The 27,153-nt window shown below is 41.3% G+C and overlaps 1 protein-coding gene across 3 annotated transcripts in view; it reads left to right on the top strand.

Moving 5' to 3' along the window:
- LOC126194713 (reticulon-4-interacting protein 1 homolog, mitochondrial-like) overlaps nt 1-27,153 on the top strand; it is a 176,153-nt gene that overhangs the window by 94,529 nt on the left and 54,471 nt on the right. The window contains exon 9 of one of the 3 annotated variants that reach the window (XM_049932955.1): nt 13,185-13,297. The exons of the other annotated variants lie outside the window; for them this stretch is intronic. Within the exon in view, the coding sequence (XP_049788912.1) occupies nt 13,185-13,206 (22 nt within the window). The 3' untranslated portion in view covers nt 13,207-13,297. Of the gene's footprint in view, nt 1-13,184; nt 13,298-27,153 lie in introns of those variants that run through there. 3 annotated transcript variants of the gene reach the window in all.

Raw genomic sequence — 27,153 nt, 5'->3', positions numbered from 1 at the left:
ACGTCCTTCCTGGTGGAGTGACTGGAACTGATCAGCTGTCAGACCCCCTCCGTCTAATCGGCGCTGCTCATGCATGGTTGTTTACATCTTTGTACGGGTTTAGTGACATCTCTGAACAGTCGAAGGGACTATGTCTGTGATACAATATCCACTCAGTCAGGAGTTGTGGGAACTGGTGTGATGCAAACTTTTTTTGATGTGTATAATGTAATGTAATACACATCTTAATTTAACTCGGTGATCTTTTAGTGAAGCAGTAATACACAATATCTTCAGTGCATTTCTTTTTCCTCTCTGTTGAGGTATCTCTCCCTCTGGATAGGCTGTGGCCAGAAGCAGTCATTTTACACATCATACTAGCTTCCAGCCATAAACAAACTATGATTTGTCATATCATACTTTCATCTGAAGAGGCTCAAACATATTAGTAATAAAGTAGCATATAATGAACGCTTGGTGGATGTTGCTCATTTATATCAAACTTACACATTTTATGTTTTCAAGTGAGAAGACTTTGCAAACCTGAATATCAACTACTGTATGCTTTGAATAATGTTACTGCCTCACAGTGGTGGTAGCTGTAACCAGTTCCTTTTTTTCATAGTCTCCATTAATAATATTTCAATTGAACATCACTGCGGCTACTTGTGTGCCCCTAACCTACCCCAGTAATACTTCTGGGAAATGGGACCTACAGTTTAGTGTGGAATCTGAACCACACGTCATTCCTAGTGAACCTCCACATTGTTGAGAGGTGAAGGCTATGTTAAAAGCAAACTGGAACAATCTGTGCTCCAATTAGCACTCGATTCTGAGACCGTCTGCTTTCCAGACAATCACTTCATCACTAGACTAAAAGGCTTGGCTCCATTTATTAAAGCTGAATCCTTTTACAGGATTACCAGAAAACTAATTCGACCTGGAAATAAATCATTTAAACATGTCTGTTTTGGTAACATTCCTTGATGAGAGATATAGTTAGGTAATTATGCGTCCCCCCACCCCCCCTCCCACCCCCCTCCTCTCCTCTATGAACCATTGACTGTGCCGTTGGTGGGGAGGCTTGCGCGTCTCAGTGATACAAATAGCCCTACTGTAAATGCAACCACAGTGAAGGGATATCTGTTGAGAGGCCAGACAAACTTGTGGTTCCTGAAGAGGAGCAGCAGCCTTTTCAGTAGTTGCAGGGGCATCAGTATGGATGATTGACTGATCTGGCCTTGTGACATTAACCAAAACGGCCTTGCTGTGCTGGTACTGCGAACGGCTGAAAACAAGGTGAAACTACAGCTGTAATTTTTCACGAGGGGATGCATATGTACTGTATGGTTAAATGATGATGACGTCCTCTTGGATAAAATATTACGGAGGTAAAGTAGTCCCCCATTGGGATCTCCAGGCTGGGACTACTCAGAAGGACATCATTATCAGGAGAAACAAAAGTGGCGTTCTACGGATTGGAACATGGAATATCAGGTCCCTTAAATGGACAGGTAGGTTAGAAAATTTAAAAAGGGAAATGGATAGGTTAAAGTTAGATATAGTGGGAATTACTGAACTTCGGTGGCAGGAGGAACAAGACTTTTGGTCAGGTGAATACAGTGTTATAAATACAAAATCAAATAGGGGATAATGCAGGAGTAGGTTTAATAATGAATAAAAACTAGGAGGGCGGGCGACCTACTACGAACAGCAAAGTGAACGCATTATTGTAGCCAAGATAGACACAAAGCCCATGCCTACTACAGTAGTACAAGTTTACATGCCAACTAGCTCTGCAGATGATGAAGAGATTTTAGAAATGTATGATGAGATAAAAGAAATCATTCAGATAGGGAGGGGAGATGAAAATTTAATAGTCATGGGTGTCTGGAATTGGATAGTAGGAAAAGGAAGAGAAGGAAAAGTAGTAGGTGAATATGGAATGGGGGTAAGGAATGAAGGAGGAGGGTGGGTGAGCTACTACGAATGAAGGAGGAAGCCGTCTGGTGGAATTTTGCACAGAGCATAACTTAATCATGGCTCAAACTTGTTTTAAGAACCTTGAAAGAAGGTTTTATCTGTGGAAGAGGCCTGGAGACACTGGAAGGTTTCAGATAGATTATATAATGGTAAGACAGAGATTTAGAATCCAGTTTTTAAATTGTAAGACATTTCCAGGGGCAGATGTGGACTCTGACCACAAATTATTGGTTATGAACTGTGGACTACAACTGAAGAAACGGAAAGAAAGGTAGGAATTTAAGGAAATGGGACCTGGATAAACTGAGAAACCAGAGGTTGTAGAGAGTTTCAGAGAGAGCATTAGGGAACGATTGACAAGAATGGGGGAAAGAAATACAGTAGGAGAAGAATGGGTAGCTTTGAGAGATGAAATAGTGAAGGCAGCAGAGGATAAAGTAGATAAAAAGATGAGGGCTAGTAGAAATCTTTGGGTAACAGAAGAGATCCTGAATTTAATTGATGAAAGGAGAAAATATAAAAATGCAGTAAATGAAGTGTACAAAAAGGAATACAAACGTCTCAAAAATGAGATCAACAGGAAGTGTAAAATGGCTAAACAGGGATGGCTAGACGGCAAATGTAAGGATGTAGAGGCATGAATCACTAGGGGTAAAATAGATACTGCCCAAAGGAAAATTAAAGAGACCTTTGGAGAAAAGAGAACCACTTGTATGAATATCAAGAGCTCAGATGGAAAACCAGTTCTAAGTAAAGAAGGGAAAGCAAAAAGGTGGAAGGAGTACATAGATAGAGGGACTATACAAGGGTGATCTACTTGAAGGCAGTATTATGGAAAAGGAAGAGGATGTAGATGAAGATGAAATGGGAGATATGATACTGCATGAAGAGTTTGACAGAGCACTGGAAGACCTGAGTTGAAATAAGGCCCCAGGATTAGACAACATTCCATTACAACTACTGATATCCTTGGGAGAGCGAGCACTGACAGAACTCTACCATCTGGTGAGCAAGATGTATGAGACAGACGAAATACCCTCCGAATTCAAGAAGAATATAATAATTCCAATCCCAAAGAAAGTAGGTGTTGACAGATCTGAAAATTACTGAACAATCAGTTTAATAAGTCACGGCTGCAAAATACTAATGTGAATTCTTTACAGACAAATGGAAAAACTGGTAGAAACCAACCTTGGAGTACAGCAGTTTGATTCCATAGAAATGTTGGAACACTTGAGGCAATACTGACCCTATGACTTATCTTAGAAGATAGATTAAGGAAAGGCAAACCTATATGTCTAGCATTTGTAGACTTAGAGAAAGTTTTTGACAATGTTGACTGGAATATTCTCTTTCAAATTCTGAAGGTGGCAGGGGTCAAATACAGGGAATGATCTAAAATTTAAAAACCTCTCTCACACCGGCCTGATTTAGCTTCACTGATCAGGATAGTAAAAAACATGCGTATATTAAGGGAATTTTCATTCACAAAGCGGGCTTATCACATTCACACAGTTCAATACTGTTCTATCCTGATTAAATTGAGCTTAACTTAAATTCCATAAGGCATTGAAGCAATTTCGAAGTCTCGGTGCGACAAAATAGTCAGTCGATCTCCTAAAAACATTTGTAATAATTATTAACTTTTGGTGATCACATGGGGAAGACCGGAGATCTGCTGGTAAGACCGTGTTAGCCTATTTATTGGAAGTAATAAACTGGATATCTTGAGCATACAAAACGGCAGGTTCGTCCAGTGTAAATCAAACGTTCCCCACTGATCCCGTGCAACACAGTGTAGTAAGCAGACACTGTCAATAATAATCAGTTAAATAATACGCGAACGCACTTACTTTTGTTTAGTTCATGTATTAAATTCCTTCTCATACAGAATCTCATCAAGGTGGCGACTAGCTCAACAATACGTACATATACATCTTACTTCTTTCCTGGCTAATCCTCAAGATCTCAATCCTTCTTTTCATAAGAGAAAACATAGATAGCAGAGAAGCAATTCCATGGAGTAAATGCACGCCCCAAGGAATAATAGGGCTTGAAACTACTTTGCATTGATAATCATTGTATATTAAAGTTTAGGAATCGGTAAGATAAGAAGAGATATTTCGAAATATGTACTGAGTTATATAATTTATAAAAAATTTCTGAAAATATCGTGGAGAGACCCCTGCAAGAGACATTACAAAGGCTATTTACAATTTGTACAGAAACCCGATGGCAGTTATAAGAGTCAAAGGGCATGAAAGGAAAGCAGTGGTTAGGAATGGAGTGAGACAGGGATGTAGCCTATCCCCAGTGTTATTCCATGTGTATATTGAGCAAGCAGTAAAGGAAACAAAAGAAAAATTTGGAGTAGGAATTAAAATCCATGGAGAAGAAATTAAAACTTTGAGGTTTGACCGATGACATGGTAATTCTGTCAGAGACAGCAAAGGACCTGGAAGAGCAATTAAATGGAGTGGACAGTATCTTGGAAGGAGGATAAAAGGTGAACATAAACAAAAGCAAAATGAGGATAATGGAATGTAGTCGAATTAAATCAGGTGATGCTGAAGGAATTAGATTAGGAAATGACAGACTTAAAGTAGTAGATGAGTTTTGCTATTTGGGGAGCAAAATAACTGATGAGGGCCAAAGTAGAGAGGATATAAAATGTAGACTGGCAATGGCAAGAAAAGCGTTTCTGAAGAAGAGAAATTTGTTAACATCAAGTATAGATTTAAGTTTCAGGAAGTCTTTTCTCAAAGTATTTGTATGGAGTGTAGCTGTGTATGGAAGTGAAACATGGACGATAAGTAGTTTAAACAAGAAGAGAAAAGAGGCTTTCAAAATGTGGTGCTACAGAAGAATGCTGAAGATTATATGGATAGATCATGTACCTAATGAGGAGGTACTGAATAGAATCGGGGAGAAGAGGAATTTGTGGCACAACTTGACTAGAAGAAGGGATTGGTTGGTAGGACATGTTCTGAGGCATCAAGGGATCACCAATTTAGTATTGGAGGCCAGTGTGGAGGGTAAAAATCGTAGAGGGAGACCAAGAGATGAATGCACTAAGCAGGTTTGGAAGGATGTTGGTTGCAGTAGGCACGAGATGAAGCAGCTTGCACAGTATTGGGTAGAATGGAGAGCTGCATCAAACCAGTCTCTGGGCTGAAGACTACAACAACATTAACAAAAATTAGTTGTTTTTTTCAGCCACAGATCATTTTACAATGATATTAGACATGTCAGGTTAACTAACAATAGAAGTTAACAAATCTGCAGGCATATAATTCTTTATATGTCTAGTTAATCCCAAAAGTAATTATTCACTATTTATTGACAGCACATCATGACTCATTGCTGACATTCAAAAATTAATGTTATACTAATTCATAGCTCATTATGAGTCACTGCTCACATTGTACACTCCCACACAATTCCTTCAGCTGACATCAAGACCATGAGGATACTCCTTCCTCTCCATTACATTCATTATTTGTTCCCATTTGTTAGTTTGAAAAACTGAGTCATAATCTCTACATATTTAGGAAATAATGAGATCGGGAAGCTGAAAGATGATAAGGACCTTTCATCGCAGGTGCTGGGTTTACAAATTTGCAGTAAAGTGCATTGCAGTCTGAAAGTATGTTGTGAATGACAGAGGTTTGATTGTTAAACTGTTATCAAAAGCTTTATCATCATTCTATATGATGTGTTATTTGAGTAATCCTTCCTTGTATTATGCATATTAGTCAAGAAGAAAGCTTTAATTCTCTTAAAACAAACTGATTTTTGCTATCTCTTTCATTTCTGTGTGCAATTTATTGTGCAGTTTGATTTCTCAGTATGTATAAGTTGATTCTGGTTCATGTTCCACACTCACGGATAGAGCTATTAGTGTAATATTTACTTTTCTTAATATGTGTAATGGATTGACAGATGCAAACAGATGGTTCAGTTAGAATCCCCAACTGTTTAAACAGCATTTTACAATGAGCCTGAATATTGTTTGCAGTTAATTTAAGAGTAAAGGTAACAATTTGCTGAGTAGTATGGACATTGAGTCATCAACAGACACTCCCCTGGAGATAACTGGTTGTCTGGTGATGGAGAGCACTACAGAATTTGCTGACTTGTATTGTTGGCCACTGACTGTAGTAATGTGCAGCAGGTAACCAGTGTGAGAAACCCAATTCTAAATGAAAATGAAGGCCGCATCTCTGCCAATATGTTGTTAGCTCATATAGCTTGCAGCCAAAGGAAAAAAAACAATCAGTGATAGTCAATAGGTAATGGTGACCATTGGAAGTAGGAAGTGGACCCCAACATCAGTATACACAGGCACAAAATACGCTGTCTTATCAGGAAATTCTCCAGTGGGCACACAGACGTGATGAGCTGTTTTACTGCGCTGACACTGAATGCATGCACAAGCCTACTCATCACAATTCTTCTGGAAACCAGGCCAGACAAAACATGTTGACACCAGGTGAGTCGATGCTCTGATTCCATGGTGATATAGGCTGTGGAGGCTATTGAAAGCACATCTGCAGAACAATGTGACAGAAACAGGGGAGACCTTCCACTGGAAATGTCAGACTGTAGTTTGACATCAAAACCAGAAACATGACAAGTTGTAATTGAAGGCTGGACAATACATCGTGCAGTAGCTTCTGAAGTTGCTCATCAGAATCCTTTCCTTTATGAACCAAGTAAAACCAATAAAATTTGTCACACTGTAAACCCAGGACAGACAGTCAGTGACCACATTATTTATGCCATAAATGTGGCAGATATCAGTGCTGAATTGAGTAATAAATTGCAGGTGGTTGTACTGCTGTGGTGAACATATATTATTTTTCTGTCTGAAGGTATAGATAAGCAGCTTGTGATTGTTAAAGACCGCAAGTTGTCTGTGTTAGAACTTCTAGTTTAACAAGTATATTTCGAAACGACACAACACATATATGTCACAGAGTAAGTTGACATGTGAACACGTTAGCGTTCAGATAAGCACTGAGTCTCAGTCTAGCGGCCGCTGCTCCGCTGGCCGCTTAGGTGGCGCCGCTGCTGCATGGCTGGCAGGCAGACAGCGCCGCACGTAGAGGACGTGCGTAATTGCGCGGCGGCACTTTAAATGATCGGCGAGTCACAACAGTCTGGCCTCCAACTGTGGTTAAAAGTATATGATTGCTTCATACACAGACAAAATCTCACTATAATACACACACTATTTCCATTGAGAAGTGGAGATCTTTTGCCAGAAAAAGGCAAGTGTTTGCCAAGTACCATCGAATTGCTGCTGGCATCAACTACTAATGCGAATGGTGCATCCAGTGCAGGGTATGCTTGGAGTACAGCATTTTCTAGGCTTTGCTTTGCTCATTAAAAGCAGAGCTCATCTCATCTGGATAGGTGAATTCCCCTTAGTCTTGGATCTAGTGAGAGTTGCAGTAAAGAGGTTCTCACAACTCGGGTGAGTGGGGCAGATGTCGCCTGTAAAAAGTCAGCATCCCCGAGAAAGAGGAGGAGCAGAAATTCTCCAAGCATGTCCGACGTCACCTGAATGAGGCTATTCTAGGACATTGGATTGGAAGAGGAGGAGCAGAAGATGAACTTCATCACAGTGACCTCCCAAATCTCCAGACCTCACTCCTTGTGACTTATCTGTGGGGTTGTGTAAAAGACTGCATTTTTATCTCCCCATATGCCTGATGCTTTTGATAGTCTGTGACATTGCGTTGCTGAAGCTGTGAATTCGATAACAAGAGACTAGTTGCTTTGTGTGTGGCAGGAAATGAGCCACTATTTTAATATTTGTGATGGTGCTCAAATTGAATGCTAAAAATTTGAACTTTTCTCTTTCCGAACATTGGAATTGTATTTCCATCTTTTGTAGTTTGGAAGCAATAAATATCTGAAATCTGTTCCTTATTTTTGAATAGCTCATTATAGAGATGCTGAGAGACTGTTTATCAGTACAACTACTGCTGCTGTTTAGATAGGTGCAAGGTGAGGTGCACTTACGTGCCTGATTCCCAAATTTCTGGTGTCGTAGGTGACTGATCTCTGCCTTAGAACCAACAAGTTCATTCTGGAACAACTGCAGAATTTTGTACAGTAATAACCTTGATCCTTGCTGTAACTGCTTGGAGCCACCAGTTACTCATTTGTCTAGCCAGAATGTCCACCTTGTCTGACAGGCAATCATATTCTGCCCACATCACTGTCGATAAAGAGGCTCTGTTGCATGGCGTTGCTAAAGTACTGATTGATGGTGGCATGATTGCATCTTGAATCCTTTCAGCCAGATCTGTGGCAACATCTAAGGCCATTTCCGTCTGAGATGCCATTATGGCTTTAATATGAGCCAGAAGATGGCTACGTCAGAGAGTAACATGTCAAGTACCATTTCCACGTCAATTTTACTACACAGGAGCGTCAGGTACTGCCACGTCTTCCTGTCTGTGATGTCTTCTTGCATTAACACTTGACTCTGCCTTCAGCTTCCACTATGAATCTAGTGCAGAATGTGCTGTGATGACATCTTAAACTTTGGCCACATAGTGGTGGTTGAGCTGACTGACCACTAGAGCAAACTTCATGCAATCTGTGGTTCTTTCTGTGAAAACTAGAGAGCTGGATTGTGAGTCCAGAATGGCGGTAATCACATGGCAAATCATGACACTGTCAGACCTACAGTGACCATGGAGCCTTGCAGTTTAGTAGTTTGAAAACTCTGTGGTCAGTCACAACTGTATTTCTTCTTGTAGTATCTGTAAGCTTTATCATATTGGGATCACCAGTTGCCAGAATAACTTATGCAAGTGTTCAAGTAATCAGCCGTTATAGCACACAGCTTTATTGGCATTCTAACCCTAAATAATATAAGATTTGTTTTGATAAGAAGCAAGACAATGAGTGTTGTAAATTGTATTAAAAATCACTGTTCTGTCGAAACAGACTTCACAAATGGTGAAATGAACAGCATGGAAGCAATTCTCTTCAGCATGCCACAATAGATTTGTGGACACAGCACAGTTGGTACTCACTCTTTCATCACATGATGCGTCATTAAACAAAACAACTGCTGATGCTGAATCAAGAGTGCCTCTGGTGGGGCCTGTGGGCTAATTTACAGCTTTGATATACAGTAGGTGACTGTCTTATTTGTTGTAATTCCATACCTCCTCTTATTCAATCTAACTATCAAATTCTCCACATTCTTCTGTAGCATAACATTTATAAATACTCTTACATTTATATTGGATGTTAACAAATTTCTCTTCTTCAGAAATGCTTTTCTTGCTATTGCCAGTCTGCATTTTATATCCTCTATACTTCCACTATCATCAGTTATTTTGCTGCCAAAATAGCGAAGCTCGTCAATTATTTTTTGTCTCATTTACTAACATAAATCTTTCATCACCACCTGATTTAATTCGACTACATTCTGTTACCCTCATTTTACTTTTATTGGTATTCATCTTATAACCTCTTTTAAGACTCTATCCACTCTGTTCAGCAGCTCTTCCAACTCCTTTGCTATCTCTGACAAAATTACAATGTCACCCGCAAACCTGAAAATTTTTATTTTTTCTCCCTGAATGTTAATTTTTCTTTCCATATCGAATAACATCAGGAAGAGGTTACAACCTTGTATCACTCCCTTCTCAACTGCTGCTTCAGTTTCATGTCCTTTGACTTACATAACTGCAGTCAAGTTTCTTTAAAAGTTGTAGATAACTTTTTGCTCTTTTATTTACCTCTGATGCCTTCAGAATTTCAAAGCGCATTTTTTAGAGAGCCTTGTCGAAAGCACCTAAATCTCCAAATGCTACAAACATAAGTTTGCCTTTAGAATAGCTTTGTGTGCTTCTACATTTGTCAGGAACTGAAGTTGATCTTTGCCAAGGACAACATTTCCCAATTTTTCCATTCTTTGTAAATACTTTATGTCGGTATTTTGCAACCATGACTCATTAAACTATGGACTGTTAATATTCACAGCTTTCGGCACCTGCCTTCTTTAAGTCTTGAATGTGTTTCACTGCCTTGCATACCAAGTGGAATAGTTTTTTCATGGCTGGCTCTCTCAAGGATCCCAGCAATTCTGGGGGACTGCCATCAACTCTTGGAGACTTTTTTCAACTCAGGGCTTTCAGAGCTGTGTTAAATTCTTGTTGCAGTACTTATTTCCTGTCTTATTTTCCTTTACTGCCTCTTTCCTTCATTTCCCTTGTATAGCTCTTCTATGAATTACTTCCATCTTTCAGCTTTCTTTCTTAGTACTGGTTTGCCATGTGATATTCATAGTTACTTCTCATTTCTTTGAAGGTCTCTTTAACTTTCATATAAGCAGTATCTATCTTCCCCTAGTCATTCATGTTTCCACAACCTCCCATTTCTCCTCTAGCCAGTCCTGCTTTACCAGTTTGCACGTCCCGTCAGTCTCATTCTGAACAATGGAAAGTCCAGGATGGAATAACAACAGTATTATGAAAATGAGAGATTGCTACTCATCGCATAGAGAAGACACTGAGTTGCAGACAGGCACAGTTAAAAGACTACTAACAATTTAAGCTTTTGGCCTAAAGGCCTCCTTTGGATATAGAAAGTACACACACATTCACAAAGTACAACTTACACACACACACACACATGACCACAGTCTCCAACCTCTATGGCGTTACTGCGGACTGGAACTGCATCGGACTTAAGCAGCAATCTGGGTGGATTGTGCAGATGGGGAGGAGGTATGAAGGTGTGTGTGTGTGTGTGTGTGTGTGTGTGTGTGTGTGTGTGTGTGTGAGCGGGGGGGGGGGGGGGTGTAATACATACAGCAAATGAGGAATGCAGCAAATTATTGAGGTTATGTTGCAAGTGTTAATCTGAGATGAAGAGGTTAGTACAGGAGAGGAAATCATGGTGGGCCGCATCAAACCAGTCGGAAGACTAATGATATTTAAAGAAGGAAGCACATGGTCGGGATGCTGTGCTGGGGAGGGGTGGTGTGGTGTGTGGGGAGCAGAAGAGGAAGAGGGGAGAGAAAAGAAGGGGAAAAGACTATTGGATGCATTAGCAGAAGAGAAGGGGAGTGTATTGCTGGAGTGGGAACAGGGAAGAGGTTAGACAGGTGAATGATGGGACTAACGAAGGTTGAGTCCAGAGGGATTGCAGGAACAAAGGATATGTTGTAGGGAGAGTTCTCAGTGCATGGTTCAGAAAAGCTAGTGTTGGGAAGAATGGATCCAGATGTTGCAGGCTGTGAAGCAGTCACTGAAGTGAAGCATGTCGTGTTGGACAGCTTGCTCAACAACTGGGTGGTCTAGCTGTCTCTTGGCCACAGCTTGGCAGTTTCCATTCATGCAGATAGAGAGCTTGTAATTGTCATGCCCTTATAGAAAGCAGCACAGTGGTTTCAGCTGCCTTTGTAGATGACTTGGTTCTTTCACAGGTAGCTCTGCCTTTGATGGATACGACAAGGCTTCCGCAAATGTGCTCTGCGAGCAGATGGTGAGTGCAGACCTGCAAGCAGTGAGTACTGCTCTCCCTCCATTGTCATGAGGAACAGGGTGCAGGATGTATGGAGACTTATTTAAATGAGGAAATTGATCCTGGGGAAAATTATTGTATAAATCTATAATGACTTAATATTCCCTGTTGCACCACAGATTAGTTATTTGAAGCTTGGGTACGGGAAACTTTTTAATTTTCCCATTTAGTTGCACTACGAATCCTGATTTATATCCTAACATGACTGATGCTCTGTCTGTAGAGTAGTTGCAGCATTGTGGGGAGTGAGGGCAATGCATACGCACATGATGTTGTGACAATATGGAAGAGGTGCCAACTCTGAAACAGGGGAGAGTCAATTTTGACAACAGCACCATCTAATAGTAGCAATGGCAACATAACAATGTCTTTGCATTTCAATCTGCAGTGTGAAGAATTTTACCTTTTCACCCACAAAAATGGGTTTACTCATGAGCAAGAACCTAAACAGATCTGAGTGCCCATGCTCAAAGTCAGCAAGTTGTTAAGCCCTGTAACAGGAGATGCCTGTGACAGGACTGGAGTAGGTGGTGGTGGGAGGATGTATGGAACAGATATTGGATCTAGGTCTATCACAGGGATGTGAGCCATAAGGCAAGGAGTTGGGGGCAGGGGGTGGGGAGAGTAGGGATGGATAATGATGTTGCATAGGTTTGGTTGGTGGCAGAATACCACTGCGGGAGGCAGAGGTCAGTTGGACATTGCTCAAATCAGGGCACAGTGAAAGTTAGATGGTGTGTGTGAGGGAGGTGATAGGGGACTGGAGAGACAGGGCTTGGGAGGTCTGATTCTGAATGAGGTTGGGAGGATAATTTTGGTCTCTAAAGGCCTGAATGCAACTCTTGCCATGTTTGGAAACAGGCTCCTTGTCACTACAGATTTGACACAACAGGTGGCTAGGCTATGTGGAAGGGACTTCTTGGTGTGAGATGGATGGCTGTTGGCGAAATGGGGGTATTGTTGGATAGGTATGATGTGGACAGAGGTTCCGAAGTAGCCATCCGTGAGGTGGAGGTCAACATCGAGGAAGGTAGCTTGTTGGGTAGAGAAGGACCAGGTGAAGCAAATGGGGGGAGAAGGTGTTGAGGATCTTGAGGAATGTGGGTAGGTGGATCTCACTCTCAGTACAGATCACAAAGATGTCATCAATGATTCTGAGTGGTTGGGAAGGATTCATTTGGATGGTCCATGAATAGGTTGGCATAAGGTGGTGCCATATGGGTGCTTATTGCTGTATCATGGATCTGTTTTAGGTGATGCCTTCAAAGGCGTATGTTTGAGAGAAAGTTTCCATCCCTGGAGTTCAGGCAAATGAGTTCCATTTGGGAGGCTTCAATGGCCCATGTGGTGTAGCAGTCAGGTAGGTTCCTTGACCAATGATACAAAGATTCTGTTTGCTTTTTGACAAGTTATATTTACAGTCTGCATTGTTACTTTTATTGCATTGTTAAAAGGGATCCATTTAATCTTAAAATTTGTTGGGAAAGTTGCTAATAAAGTCTCTATAGAATCTATATTATGTCTTGTATTGTCGTAACATGATTTTGTTAATGGCTGCAAATGTCATGAAAGAGTAAATGTACTACCAAGAGAGAGTTTTTGTAGAGGACCTGTTTGTCAGCTGTATGGTTACTGTCACACAATTTCTTATTGACCAATTGTAGATACATCCTTCAGGGGCTTTAACTTCGTTTACTGAAAAGTCTATCCAGTAGGGCAACAAAGACTGGAAGTATGCAAAATAAATTACCATATTTTATGCAGTTTAAGAAACTTGACAGATACTGGTAAGTACAGTGCAGTGATCAGTTTATTATTGTGTTGTTTCCATTTCAGTTTGTTATTCACAGTGATGTCAATAAATTTTAGGTATGGGATCATTTAGTATGTGACCACTAATGTTTAACTCCCTTTCCCACATGTTTCACTGTTAGATTTTCCTTGCGTAATATGAATTTTGTAAAATTAAGAGTTGAAATATGTGGTGTTAACCAGTTTTAGGTCTACTCAGTTACTACTTTCCCTTTGCCTGACGTAAATGATGATAAGTCTTAATCATTATGGCATCTCAATTGTGAATGTTGATATTTTTAACAACCGTTTATGTATTTGATGAATTATTCATGAATGCCAAGAGTTGGAACAGATCAAATACCTAGCTCTTCAGGTTGCCATAAGTGACATTCTTGTATTGTGAGTCTAGTTTTATTCCCATAGTTATAGTAGGGTAGGGTGTCGTTAATGCACAGATACTGCAATTTCTAGTACAATTTATGGTATGTACATCTAAAGGCTTTGATATGAACACACAATATCATTATGCAGTAATTTTACTTGTTCATGTCTGCTTAACTTTCAGATACTGCTTTTTCTGGAGATAGTTTTGTATAGAAGCCATACATTGAGGAAGTAATAGCAGTTTCTCTCATACTCATTGATTACCATTCTGTTTTAGTCACTTTTCTGAAATTGCTGAAAAAGCTTGGAATTGGTTCTGTGATCATTGTTTTTTATGTCTGTTTATATACAGGGTGGTCACAAACAGTATGAAAAGTTTGTAAGGTTGTTACAGTATAGGTTGTGCTGAGAAATAAATGTTAAGAAAAAGATTTGATATGCTGCACTGTTTCTGAGTTAATTAGCATTGAAGTTAGCCAATCAGGCCATTGTGCACGCAAAATCAAGTTGCCCACCAGAGATGGTGTTGCCAAACTTGTTGTTCATTTGATTTCCTAAAACCAAACAAGAGAGCAATTCAGTACTGGACATGGGATGGTAGTAAGGATTGAATCCAAGCCAGAGCCTGTGCAGTCTGCCGTGCTACCACTTATGCTATGAGGACGACTGAAACTAACTGTATCTGGCAGACTACATGAATTTCTTTGTGAAATGGCCTGATTGGCTAGCTTCAAAGCTAATTAACTTGAAATATTGAATTTTTTCTTAATAATTATTTCTCAGGACTATCTACTCTGCAACAGCCTTACAAGCTTTTCACATTGTTTCTGACCACTCCGTATATCGGCTTTACTATTACATATTCCATCGATTCAGCAGAAAATTTTAATAGTACATTAGAAACAGTTGTCTAGTGAAACATATTACAGCTTTTCAGTGTTCTGGTTACTTTTTTCTTTATTTATGTAGTGTCTGTATGTTTGAAGCTGCAATCTGTTGACGATGCATGTGGTGTCTGCCTGTGTAGATACAGCACTTCTGTATTTTCTTTTTGTAGGAAAGTTCTGGTAGAATGTAAATACTTTTGTATTAAAGGAGACCACTCACTGAAAAGCAGAGATGTTGACTCGTCAGTAGGCACACATGAAAAGAAAGAAAACTTACGCTAGCTTTCGGAGTAATCCTTTTTCGAGCTAGAGTCAAATACACACAGAAAATACATTCACATTCACACACATACACATGTGCTCATACGCACTCCTATGCCCCTTCATGGCACTGGCTGGACGTACAGTATGCATTTTGGCAGTTGGAGTAGGTTGGGGTGGGTAAAGGGAAAGAGAGGTAGGAGGCAGGGAGAGGAGTTGCAGGTGGGTGGCTAGCATCTTGGCAGAAGGCAGCCGGCTTGCTGGCTAGGAATGAGGGAGGGTTGGCAGGAACATGGGCCAGGCATGTAATGCACAGTTGTCAGAACCAGTGGGGAGCCGCTCAAGCTGAAGGTTATACCAGGACATGAATCTGGGAGGGGGTTACAGCATGGAGGAAGGGGAAACTGTTGGATGAAATGTGTGGGTACAGTCAGACACTGGAGATTGAGGACAGGATGATTACGGGAGTGAAGGATGGAGGATAAGTCACATCTTTGAAGTTCAGAGAAGCTGCTGGTGGATGGAAGGCTCCTCGTGGCCTGGGTTGTGAAGCAGCCATTGAAATTGAGCATGTTATGCTTAGCTGCATGTTGTGCCACCAGGTAGACTGGTCCACCCCTATGCCACTCCCACTCCCAACCCCATGCCACAGGCATCATATTCCTGTGGAAGACCAAATGTGCAAGACCTGTTGAATCCATACATCCAGAACTTCTTACTCCAACCCCATCACAGGCTTATCCTATGCTATCAGAGAGGCCACCTGTGAAAGCAGCCATATCATATACCAACTCTACTGCAAACACCACACAGCTTTTTATGTCAGAATCGATACTAACCAGCTGCCCAACAGGATGAATGGGGCACCACCAAACTGTTGTCAGGAACAGAGTTGACCACCTAGTGGCAAAACATTCAGCTGAGCATAACATGCTCAATTCCAAAGGCTGCTTCACAACGCGAGATCTGGATCCTTCCCTTCTCCACCACCATCTTCTCTGAAACATGCAGATGGGAGTTATCCTTGCGACATGTCCTTCACTCCCGTAATCAACTTGGCCGCAATCTCTGGTAACCCACTGTCCCCACATGCTCCACCCAACAGTTTCCACTTCCTCCGTCCTGAAAGCTCTTCTCCATTCATCTCTCCATGTCACCTTCAGCATGCACCGCTCCCCACTGGCTCTGAAACCCAGGTATCACATGCTTAGCCTGTGTACCTGGCACCCCTCCCTTCCTCATTTCTAGCTGGAAAACCAGCTGCCTTCCACCAAGCCAAGAGCCAACCCCCCCTCCACTCCCCCCCTACCACCTTCCCCCCCTACCACCTTCCCCCCCTACCACCTTCTCCCCCCTACCACCTCCCACCCCCCAAAAAAAAAAATCATCTGCCTGTCTTCTGTTGCTCTCTTCCTCTACCCACATTACCCGACACAACCACCATCACAACCTAGTCCACCTGCCGAAATGTAATATTGTGCATCCAACTGGAGAAGGGCATAGGATTGAATGCCTGCATGTGTAAATGTGAATGTGTTTTCTCTGTGTTTGTATTCTAGCTCAGAGAAGGTTTACTCTGAAAGCTAGTAAGTTTTCTTTCTTTTCGTGTGTGCCTATCGATGACTTGATGCTTCTGTTTTTCACAATGTCGAATCAAGACATCTTTCAGCCATCTAAATTTCCAATAGTTTTTTTGAGCAACCAGTTTCGGCAATATATTACATCATCTGCAGGCTCCATGACTGATGTGTAGGAAGATTCCCACCTCTAGTCCATACAGAATAGGAGCCAGCATTCAGTGACTGGTATCCATAGATCTATGGATACCAGTCATTGATTGTTGGCCCCTAGACTTCTGCTTTTCGGTGAGTTGTCTCATTTAGGCCTAAGTATTAATATATCTGCATTTGATTTTTTATTATAAATTCCTATGCTTTCTGTCACTCTATGTACACTGAATGTGATAGCTATTGATTTGACTCTATCATCATCGTGTCACAGTTGTTGACACCTTTTTAATTATTTTGTGCACAGTGCATGCTTTTTGATCAATGGATATAGCATGGAGCATTTGACGATGCCTTTAGTAATGTTATTGTAGATCAGACACTATCCTGAATCAAACATGGCTTGCTCTCTTCATGGTACAAGATACTTTAATTCCAGGTGTTATCCATCTTGTTTTGGTACTTCAGCTGAATGTTAATTCAATCTCTAAAATCTCTGAGTTTTTATTTATGGCCTCTTTGTAAAATATTTCCTTTTTATTACCTAAACCTAAGTGATGAAACTGTTTTTTTGACCATCACAGTCAAATAAAGGATTTATTATTACATTTGAATGTAACTTCTGAAACAAACAGTGGAAACTCCGGATAGCAATATGTACAGTCTAGGAAATGACAGATTGCTACTTACCATAAAGGAAACAGGCACAATTAAAGGACACTTATATATAAACTTTTGGCCACAGCCTATGCCGGAGTTGATGGCCGTGTGGGTATGAGGCGTGTTTGCTAGTGTGTGTGTGTGTGTGTGTGTGTGTGTGTGTGCGTGCGTGCGTGCGTGTGTGTGCGTGTGTTTGTTTTACTGATGAAGGCTGTGGCCAAAAGCTATATGTAAGTGTCTTTTAATTGTGCCTGTCTGTAACTTGACAGGTCTTCTTTACAGTCAGTGGTAATATGTCTTTTCCAGCATTGTTAACTTATGAAACAGTTGATTCTAAAAACAAGTTGTCAGTGACTCAAACTGTACACACATGAGTAGGTTGGGGATTTTGTTGTGGGAAATTGGATGTCCTCAGTGTGTAGTCTCTCACATAAATTCAACATTTAATTATTTGTAAACAATGAATCCTCCTTTAATTCCATATGACCATAAGATTTAACATTTAATCCGTGAGTACTCCATACTTGTCTGTTTCCAGATCCTCTATTAGACCATAAAATTAAAGAGGCTTTTAAACCTGTACTTAATGCTCAGTATTCATTTTTGGATATTAATAGAACAATATGTGCTGTAGAACACACACACACACACACACACACACACACACACACACACACACACAAAGAAGAGTAAAATGTTCCAGATTAATCAGCAGAATGAACTTTTACCCCCCCCCCCCCCCCCATGAACCATGGACCTTGCCGTTGGTGGGGAGGCTTGCGTGCCTCATCGATACAGATGGCCGTACCGTAGGTACAACCACAACGGAGGGGTATCTGTTGAGAGGCCAGACAAACATGTGGTTCCTGAAGAGGGGCAGCAGCCTTTTCAGTAGTTGCAAGGGCAACAGTCTGGATGATTGACTGATCTGGCCTTGTAACAATAACCAAAACGGCCTTGCTGTGCTGGTACTGCGAACGGCTGAAAGCAAGGGGAAACTACGGCCGTAATTTTTCCCGAGGGCATGCAGCTTTACTGTATGATTAAATGATGATGGCGTCCTCTTGGGTAAAATATTCCGGAGGTAAAATAGTCCCCCATTCGGATCTCCGGGCGGGGACTACTCAAGAGGATGTCGTTATCAGGAGAAAGAAAACTGGCGTTCTACGGATCGGAGCGTGGAATGTCAGGTCCCTTAATCGGGCAGGTAGGTTAGAAAATTTGAAAAGGGAAATGGATAGGTTAAAGTTAGATATAGTGGGAATTAGTGAAGTTCGGTGGCAGGAGGAACAAGACTTCTGGTCAGGTGACTACAGGGCTATAAACACAAAGTCAAATAGGGGTAATGCAGGAGTAGGTTTAATAATGAATAGGAAAATAGGAACGCGGGTAAGCTACTACAAACAGCTTAGTGAACGCATTATTGTGGCCAAGATAGATACGAAGCCCACACCTACTACAGTAGTACAAGTTTATATGCCAACTAGCACTGCAGATGACGAAGAAATTGAAGAAATGTATGATGAAATAAAAGAAATTATTCAGATTGTGAAGGGAGACGAAAATTTAATAGTTATGGGTGACTGGAATTCGAGTGTAGGAAAAGGGAGAGAAGGAAACGTAGTAGGTGAATATGGATTGGGGCTAAGAAATGAAAGAGGAAGCCGCCTGGTAGAATTTTGCACAGAGCACAATTTAATCATAGCTAACACTTGGTTTAAGAATCATGATAGAAGGCTGTATACATGGAAGAACCCTGGAGATACTAAAAGGTATCAGATTGATTATATAATGGTAAGACAGAGATTTAGGAACCAGGTTTTAAATTGTAAGACATTTCCAGGGGCAGATGTGGACTCTGACCACAATCTATTGGTTATGACCTGTAGATTAAAACTGAAGAAACTGCAAAAAGGTGGGAATTTATGGGGATGGGACCTGGATAAACTGAAAGAACCAGAGGTTGTACAGAGTTTCAGGGAGAGCATAAGGGAACAATTGACAGGAATGGGGGAAAGAAATACAGTAGAAGAAGAATGGGTAGCTTTGAGGGATGAAGTAGTGAAGGCAGCAGAGGATCAAGTAGGTAAAAAGACGAGGGCTAGTAGAAATCCTTGGGTAACAGAAGAAATATTGAATTTAATTGATGAAAGGAGAAAATATAAAAATGCAGTAAATGAAGCAGGCAAAAAGGAATACAAACGTCTCAAAAATGAGATCGACAGGAAGTGCAAAATGGCTAAGCCGGGATGGCTAGAGGACAAATGTAAGGATGTAGAGGCTTATCTTACTAGGGGTAAGATAGATACTGCCTACAGGAAAATTAAAGAGACCTTTGGAGATAAGAGAACCACTTGTATGAACATCAAGAGCTCAGATGGAAACCCAGTTCTAAGCAAAGAAGGGAAAGCAGAAAGGTGGAAGGAGTATATAGAGGGTCTATACAAGGGCGATGTACTTGAGGACAATATTATGGAAATGGAAGAGGATGTAGATGAAGATGAAATGGGAGATACGATACTGCGTGAAGAGTTTGACAGAGCACTGAAAGACCTGAGTGGAAACAAGGCTCCCGGAGCAGACAACATTCCATTGGAACTACTGACGGCCTTGGGAGAGCCAGTCCTGACAAAACTCTACCATCTGGTGAGCAAGATGTATGAAACAGGCGAAATACCCTCAGACTTCAAGAAGAATATAATAATTCCAATCCCAAAGAAAGCAGGTGTTGACAGATGTGAGAATTACCGAACAATCAGTTTAATAAGCCACAGCTGCAAAATACTAACACGAATTCTTTACAGACGAATGGAAAAACTAGTAGAAGCCGACCTCGGGGAAGATCAGTTTGGATTCCGTAGAAATACTGGGACACGTGAGGCAATACTGACCTTACGACTTATCTTAGAAGAAAGATTAAGGAAAGGCAAACCTACGTTTCTAGCATTTGTAGACTTAGAGAAAGCTTTTGACAATGTTGACTGGAATACTCTCTTTCAAATTCTAAAGGTGGCAGGGGTAAAATACAGGGAGCGAAAGGCTATTTACAATTTGTACAGAAACCAGATGGCAGTTATAAGAGTCGAGGGACATGAAAGGGAAGCAGTGGTTGGGAAGGGAGTAAGACAGGGTTGTAGCCTCTCCCCGATGTTATTCAATCTGTATATTGAGCAAGCAGTAAAGGAAACAAAAGAAAAATTCGGAGTAGGTATTAAAATCCATGGAGAAGAAATAAAAACTTTGAGGTTCGCCGATGACATTGTAATTCTGTCAGAGACAGCAAAGGACTTGGAAGAGCAGTTGAATGGAATGGATGGTGTCTTGAAGGGAGGATATAAGATGAACATCAACAAAAGCAAAACGAGGATAATGGAATGTAGTCGAATTAAGTCGGGTGATGTTGAGGGTATTAGATTAGGAAATGAGACACTTAAAGTAGTAAAGGAGTTTTGCTATTTGGGGAGCAAAATAACTGATGATGGTCGAAGTAGAGAGGATATAAAATGTAGACTGGCAATAGCAAGGAAAGCGTTTCTGAAGAAGAGAAATTTGTTAACATCGAGTATCGATTTAAGTGTCAGGAAGTCTTTTCTGAAAGTATTTGTATGGAGTGTAGCCATGTATGGAAGTGAAACATGGACGATAAATAGTTTGGACAAGAAGAGAATAGAAGCTTTCGAAATGTGGTGCTACAGAAGAATGCTGAAGATTAGATGGGTAGATCACATAACTAATGAGGAGGTATTGAATAGGATTGGGGAGAAGAGGAGTTTGTGGCACAACTTGACCAGAAGAAGGGATCGGTTGGTAGGACATGTTCTGAGGCATCAAGGGATCACCAATTTAGTATTGGAGGGCAGCGTGGAGGGTAAAAATCGTAGGGGGAGACCAAGAGATGCATACACTAAGCAGATTCAGAAGGATGTAGGTTGCAGTAGGTACTGGGAGATGAAGAAGCTTGCACAGGATAGAGTAGCATGGAGAGCTGCATCAAACCAGTCTCAGGACTGAAGACCACAACAACAACAACATGAACTTTTAGTGAGACCCTGCAAAAGCTTGAAATTCAACCATATTTTTAATTTATATATCTCTGCAACCCACTCCAGTTCTTCCTGTTTGGTGACTAGTACCTAGAGGTTCCTGCTGTGTTTCAAATATTATTAACATAAATGTTTTACTTTAATTTTAAATCAGAGTGACTTAATAGCAGATTGCATTGCAAGAAGAAAAAAATAAATAAATTATCCATGATTACTGAAATGCTTAAGAAGTACTGTATGAGTGATAAATGAGGAAGACATTATGGAAAATTAATGCAGACGATAACATACGTGAAACAGGTAGACATTCATCCTTCTGCGGGCTTTTCTTTTCACTAAAAAGGATACATTAAGGAGGATTGTTAAAATCAGAAAGTGAAAGGAATTTAAAGCAAGGGCAGTATAAAAAGATTTTTTAGACTGGAAAATGTCATTGATTACTCACAGACCTTTGATATGTAGTTTTCTTCTTTTCTCAACCCTCTTACAGTGTAGAAACTTCATAATGACCAAGGACTCTCTCACACTGCCACTACCATAATTGGCCTCCCATGTCTGCCACAACACTCCCAGTGCTAATTGAGAGTCATTAGCAAAACAGAAATGCATCACATTTCTCTCTTAAATTTCCAAGTGTTTTCATGAAAAATCACCAGTTTGTTTATATTTGAGGCAGAAACAGTAAATCAGTCTTAATGTAAGCAGTGATTTTCATTTTATCAAAATCATTGTTGCACTTCTTACATGACATTGATAACAACTTGACAAAAATTGAACCTTAAAAAGTTCTGTGTCATCTCATTGCCACTGTAGACTCTTGTTGCACCTTGGGGAACAAGGAGAGCATGTTTGGTGGTTGGTATCCTCTTTCTACAACAAAGCTGCACACATGTGTTAACAAGGTTTTTTATTAACATAAACAGAGACTTACTTATCTTTAAGCAAATTGTTGTGGTACAAACTCTTCCATAATAGTCCACATTAGCCCCACTGCCAGTGAAGTACAAGTTCTGCTATAAAAACAACACACTCTCAAAGCCAGTGACATGAACCAACAGACGCCAACTAGAATAGTGACTGAGCTGACTGCGACTGATTCTATCTGTGACTGGCCTGACTGTCTGTGTCTGGCTGGGCCCTCCATTCTGCGGCGGCAATCTAAATACTTGCGGTTGAGAGGGTATTGGCGGCGCATTGCTTGCGAATCTGTCTTTGGCGTCTCTGCTGTTAGGCGCACTTGCTCCAGCCCCTACTATCGATCTTCTCACAACCTCTTTGCCGACCAGTGTGCTGGTGACATCTTACACCAGCACATTCCTCTCCCCCCACCCCAAAATGCCACAGCACTATCCTGTAGGGAGGCTGCGAAGGACATTGGCGAGGGAGGCACGACACAGGACATAGAGATAAGCCGGGAGCTGTAGCTGTGGAGGATGGCATACTCCTGATCATACCCCGTCATCTGGCTTGCAAGGCAATAAGAACATCCTCTGGAAAACTGCTGCCACGGCACATGTCCAGACCTGAGGGCATGTCGTGGGGCGATGATGGTGGACCTGCAATCAAATACGTAGAAGAGCCAATGCATTCCTGGATCATGCCTCTCCCCCAGTACCCACAGTTGCCAGAAACCCTGAAAAGAACAAGACCATGTGGCGCAAAGCAATACTAGTGACCATTGGTGGTGCCGGACACTGTGTTGGGTGTAGCAGTGTCCAATGGCGGTGGTCATGCACACGTTCCATTGGTGATGGTCCGTCTTGTGGGTGGGAGCGATAGGAGGCGAGAAAGAGTTGCAGCACCTGTCCCCAAATGTTGGTGGTGCTTAGCTTGGCCATCTGTTGTTTGGAAGTGTGTACAAAGCGTTCTGCTTCTCTGTTGGACCACGGCTGAAACAGAGCACTTGTGAGATGACGGATGCCATTCGAAATCATGTGAAGTGAACTGTTGTCTGCTGTTCACTTTGATGCAAAAATTGAGGACAATGCTTGAATGGTGCTATGTGATGTGGAAGAGTTCATAGGCACTGCAAATGGGAACTTGCTAAAAGAGTCTACCACTATGATCCAATGAGTGTTCCAAAATGGTCCTGCACAGTCTATGTGCACTTGTTACCATGGAAATTGAGACTTAGGTTTAGCTGAGAATGTCTGTGGCAGAGCGGATTGGTACTCCATGCATGCGTAACATGGTGACACCATCTGTTCAATGTGGGCATCCATGCCTTGCCAAGTACAATGCTGTCGTACTAACTGTTTAGTGCAAAAAATTCCCCAACATACTTGGTAGAGCAATTGCAAAACATCCTTTTGCAATACTTTGGGAATAAGCACATGTGATTGTCCACTGTCATTCTGAACTAGAATCACACCCTGTACAATTTTAAGGTTATGCCGATGAGCAACATCCTTGGTAGAGCAATTGCAACACATCCTTTTGCAGTTCTTTGGAAATAAGCACATGTGATTGTCCACTGTCATTCTGAACTAGAATCACACCCTGTACAATTGTAAGGTTATGCCGATGAGCAAAGTATCAGCACACAACTGAGTTCTGGATACTGTTCAATGAATGAGGGCACGACATGCGAATGTAATGAAACAAAATCTTGAAACCTGGGTCTTCTTCCATGCCCTATGCTATTTTTCTGTAGTACAAGGGAAAAGATTTCAGCAATTCAGAGTCCTGCACATCGATTTGGCAACAAGATGGGGCAGATGCACAAAAATCAGAGTCTGGCCCAATCAGAAGGTGAAATAGGTTGAGTGCATTGCCATGATTTGCCATAGGTCTGTACACAATTTCATACTGATACTGCGAAAGCAACAAAGCCCAGCATTTCAATTTTTGAGCAATGCATGTAGGAACCGGCTTTGACAGATGAAACAAGGACTGCAAAGGCTTGTGATCTGTCACTAAATAGAACCTGCAACCATACAAATAGTGATGGAAATTTGTCACACTATAGAAAACAGCGAGAGCCCTTTTTCAGGATGTGAATAACTGCTCTGAGTTTGAGTTAACAACTTTGAGGCAAAAGCAATAGTTCTGTCTCGTGTACCAATTCTGTTCGAAAGCACAGCACCACATTCCCTAGGAAGAAGAGTCAACTTGCAAAACTACTGGCTTGGCAGGGTCAAAATGCACTAAACTTCTGTCACTAAATAAAGCATTTTTGAGTTTCCAAACTGCATCTTGACAATCTTTAGTCCACACAAAAGGTACATTTTTATGATGCAAGCAATGCAATGGAGCCACGATCTGAGCGGCATTCGGTATGAACCGAATGTAGTATGTCATTGTGCCTAGTACTGACTGCAGTTCAGACACATTTCAAGGAACAGGCGGGTCACGGATTACTAGCAAATAAGATTGGAGGGGGTGCACATGCTGACTCTTTATCACATGACCTAAGTACTGTAGTTCAGTTTGAAAAAAGTCACGCTTTTCGAGACGATGTTTGAGTCCTGCTTCTGACAATACTTGAAAAAGGGTGTGCAAATTGGCAATGTGCTCCTCTGGTGTACAGCCTGAGATGACCATATCATCAAGGTAGTTTGAGCAAAATGGCATCTTTGCAGTCAGCTGTTCCAAGTAATGTTGAAAAATGGTGGGTACAGAAGCTCTGCCGAAGGGCAAACGCAAATACTTGAACAGTCCTAAGTGTATATATACGACAAATATTTTCTGAGATTCTTCATCCAATGGAATTTGCAAATAGGCATCACGCAAATCTATCTAAGGAAAGTAACATCCTGCACCAAGCCTGTCCATGAATTCCTCTGGGCGAGATAATGGATAAGTGTCAACTATTGTCCGTGGATTAACTACGGACTTGAAGTCAACATAAAAGTGGATGTGACCAGAAGGCTTAGGCAACAAAATGAGAGGACTTGCTCACTGACTACCTTGAATCGAAGCAATTACTCAATTATCTTGCAATTCTTTCAATTCACTGGCTACTTTGTCTCTTAAACCAATTGGAACAGTGTGGGCCTGAAAAAACTTAGGCTGTGCATTGTCTTTCAGTGTAACGTGTGCTACGAAATTATTGGCTTTTCCCATTCTTTCTGAAAATAGTTCAGGAAATTCTTTAAGCAAGCTAGCGACACTGTCATTTGGTGTGAAAGCCGATATGGAAAGTATGTGCACATGGATGCTAAGTCCAAACAAATCATAGGTATCTAAACCGAAAATGTTCTCTCTGTGTCTTGATTTTAGGTATGTCCTCTCCATTGTAAACAGTGAGGTGCTTGCTAGATTTAAAAAGGCATGGTGAGCCTAACTGTTCGCACGTGGCACGATTAAGCAAAGTAACTGAGGCACCTGTGTCTAACTGAAAGTTCACACAACGCCCAGTAATTATACAAATAGTTTGTTAGAACATTGTTGCACAGCACTAGGGTGAGAAAGAGGCACAACCTTAATCTTACTTTTGTCAGAACCTCTTGTAGGTTTGGAAAACACAAAGTTCACTGCATGTGCAGGAACCTGTTTTTTTCTGGAAGCAGGCAAAATTGGTGTTTTTGTGCTGTTGCAAACAAACTGCTTGGACATGGCCTGTTTTTCCACAAGTGTAACACGTTGTGGCACGTGATGGGCAATCCTATCTTTTATGCAAAACATCCAGGGCAAGACCTCACTAAATTCACAAGTCTACTTGGCTGTCCACACAGCTGTGTGCGCACTTGTTGTTGTGGCTGCTTGGGATGGTCGGAAGAGGGGCTACTCGAACCAACAAATCGGGGCCTGTTCAAACTTATTGGCTGCTATGACACCCGAATCATATTGCTCTAAGATGTGCAATACTTGAGGAAGTGATGGATCAGAATACTTTAAGATCAGTTCCCATATTCAGCTATCTGGGTCATTGAATGTTATTGCATCCCTAATTATTAAATCATTGTAAAAGTTGCCACAACTACACTTAGATATACACTTTCTAGACATGCCATTAATTCTGTGTACCACTGATGGTACATCTGTTCTGGCATTTTCTGCAAATGAAGAAAGTGATATCTGGCTGCAACTACTTGGACTTGCTGGTCATAGTACTGAGTTAATGCAGCAATTACTTTGTTCTAACTGATTTTGTCAGGAGATGCCATTGGAAAGAGTTTTTGTATTAACCTGAACAATAGGGACCCCCAATCGAAGGAAAGTATTGTAGCTATACAGTGCCTTGAACACGATGAACGTGACAGTGCGCTTGGAACTGCTTTAGGTATTCAAGCCATTGCTCTTCTGTGCCGTTAAATTTCCGGAACGTGGGTATGCTGGTTGGCAGCACTTGTTGGACTGGTCATTTGCGGTTGTGCAGGCAACACAGCTTGTGTAGGCAGTAGTTGTGGTACCGTCGTCAGTAAGGCAGCAATTTGTTGACCCTGAAAATCTTGTGTTAGATCTATCACATTGGTCATCTGCGGCTGAGGCACAGGGGTAGGGGGTGGAGGGAACAGGATAACCATGGTTTACACAAATACATTATAGCAAAAAAGCAAGCAAAGCCTCTGGAAAGAGAAATTTGATTGGTTCTGCAGCTCCCCTCCTGGAATACATGCAAGAACACAACAGCAAATCAGCAAAATGACTACCCCTGCAAGCTAAAAGACAAGAGACGCAAGCAAAATCTGTGGCCAAGTTAATTAACTTGCATTCTGCATAGAATTATCCTTGTCACCACTTTTGTGTTGTCTCTTTGCCACTGTAGCACCATGTGCCATGAGAAGCAAGGAGAGGATGTTGTTTGGTGGCCAGTATCCTCTTTCTACAACAAAACTGCACACATGTATTAACAGGGTTCTTTATTAACATAAACAGAGGGCTACCTCTCTTTATGCAAGTTGCTGTAGTACAAGCTCTTCCATAATAGTCCAC

Source organism: Schistocerca nitens, chromosome 7 (assembly GCF_023898315.1).
Source record: "Schistocerca nitens isolate TAMUIC-IGC-003100 chromosome 7, iqSchNite1.1, whole genome shotgun sequence".
Classification (NCBI taxonomy): Eukaryota; Metazoa; Arthropoda; class Insecta; order Orthoptera; family Acrididae; genus Schistocerca; species Schistocerca nitens.
The sequence above is the reverse complement of the archived record's forward strand: the minus strand, read 5'-3'. Positions and strand labels throughout refer to the sequence as shown.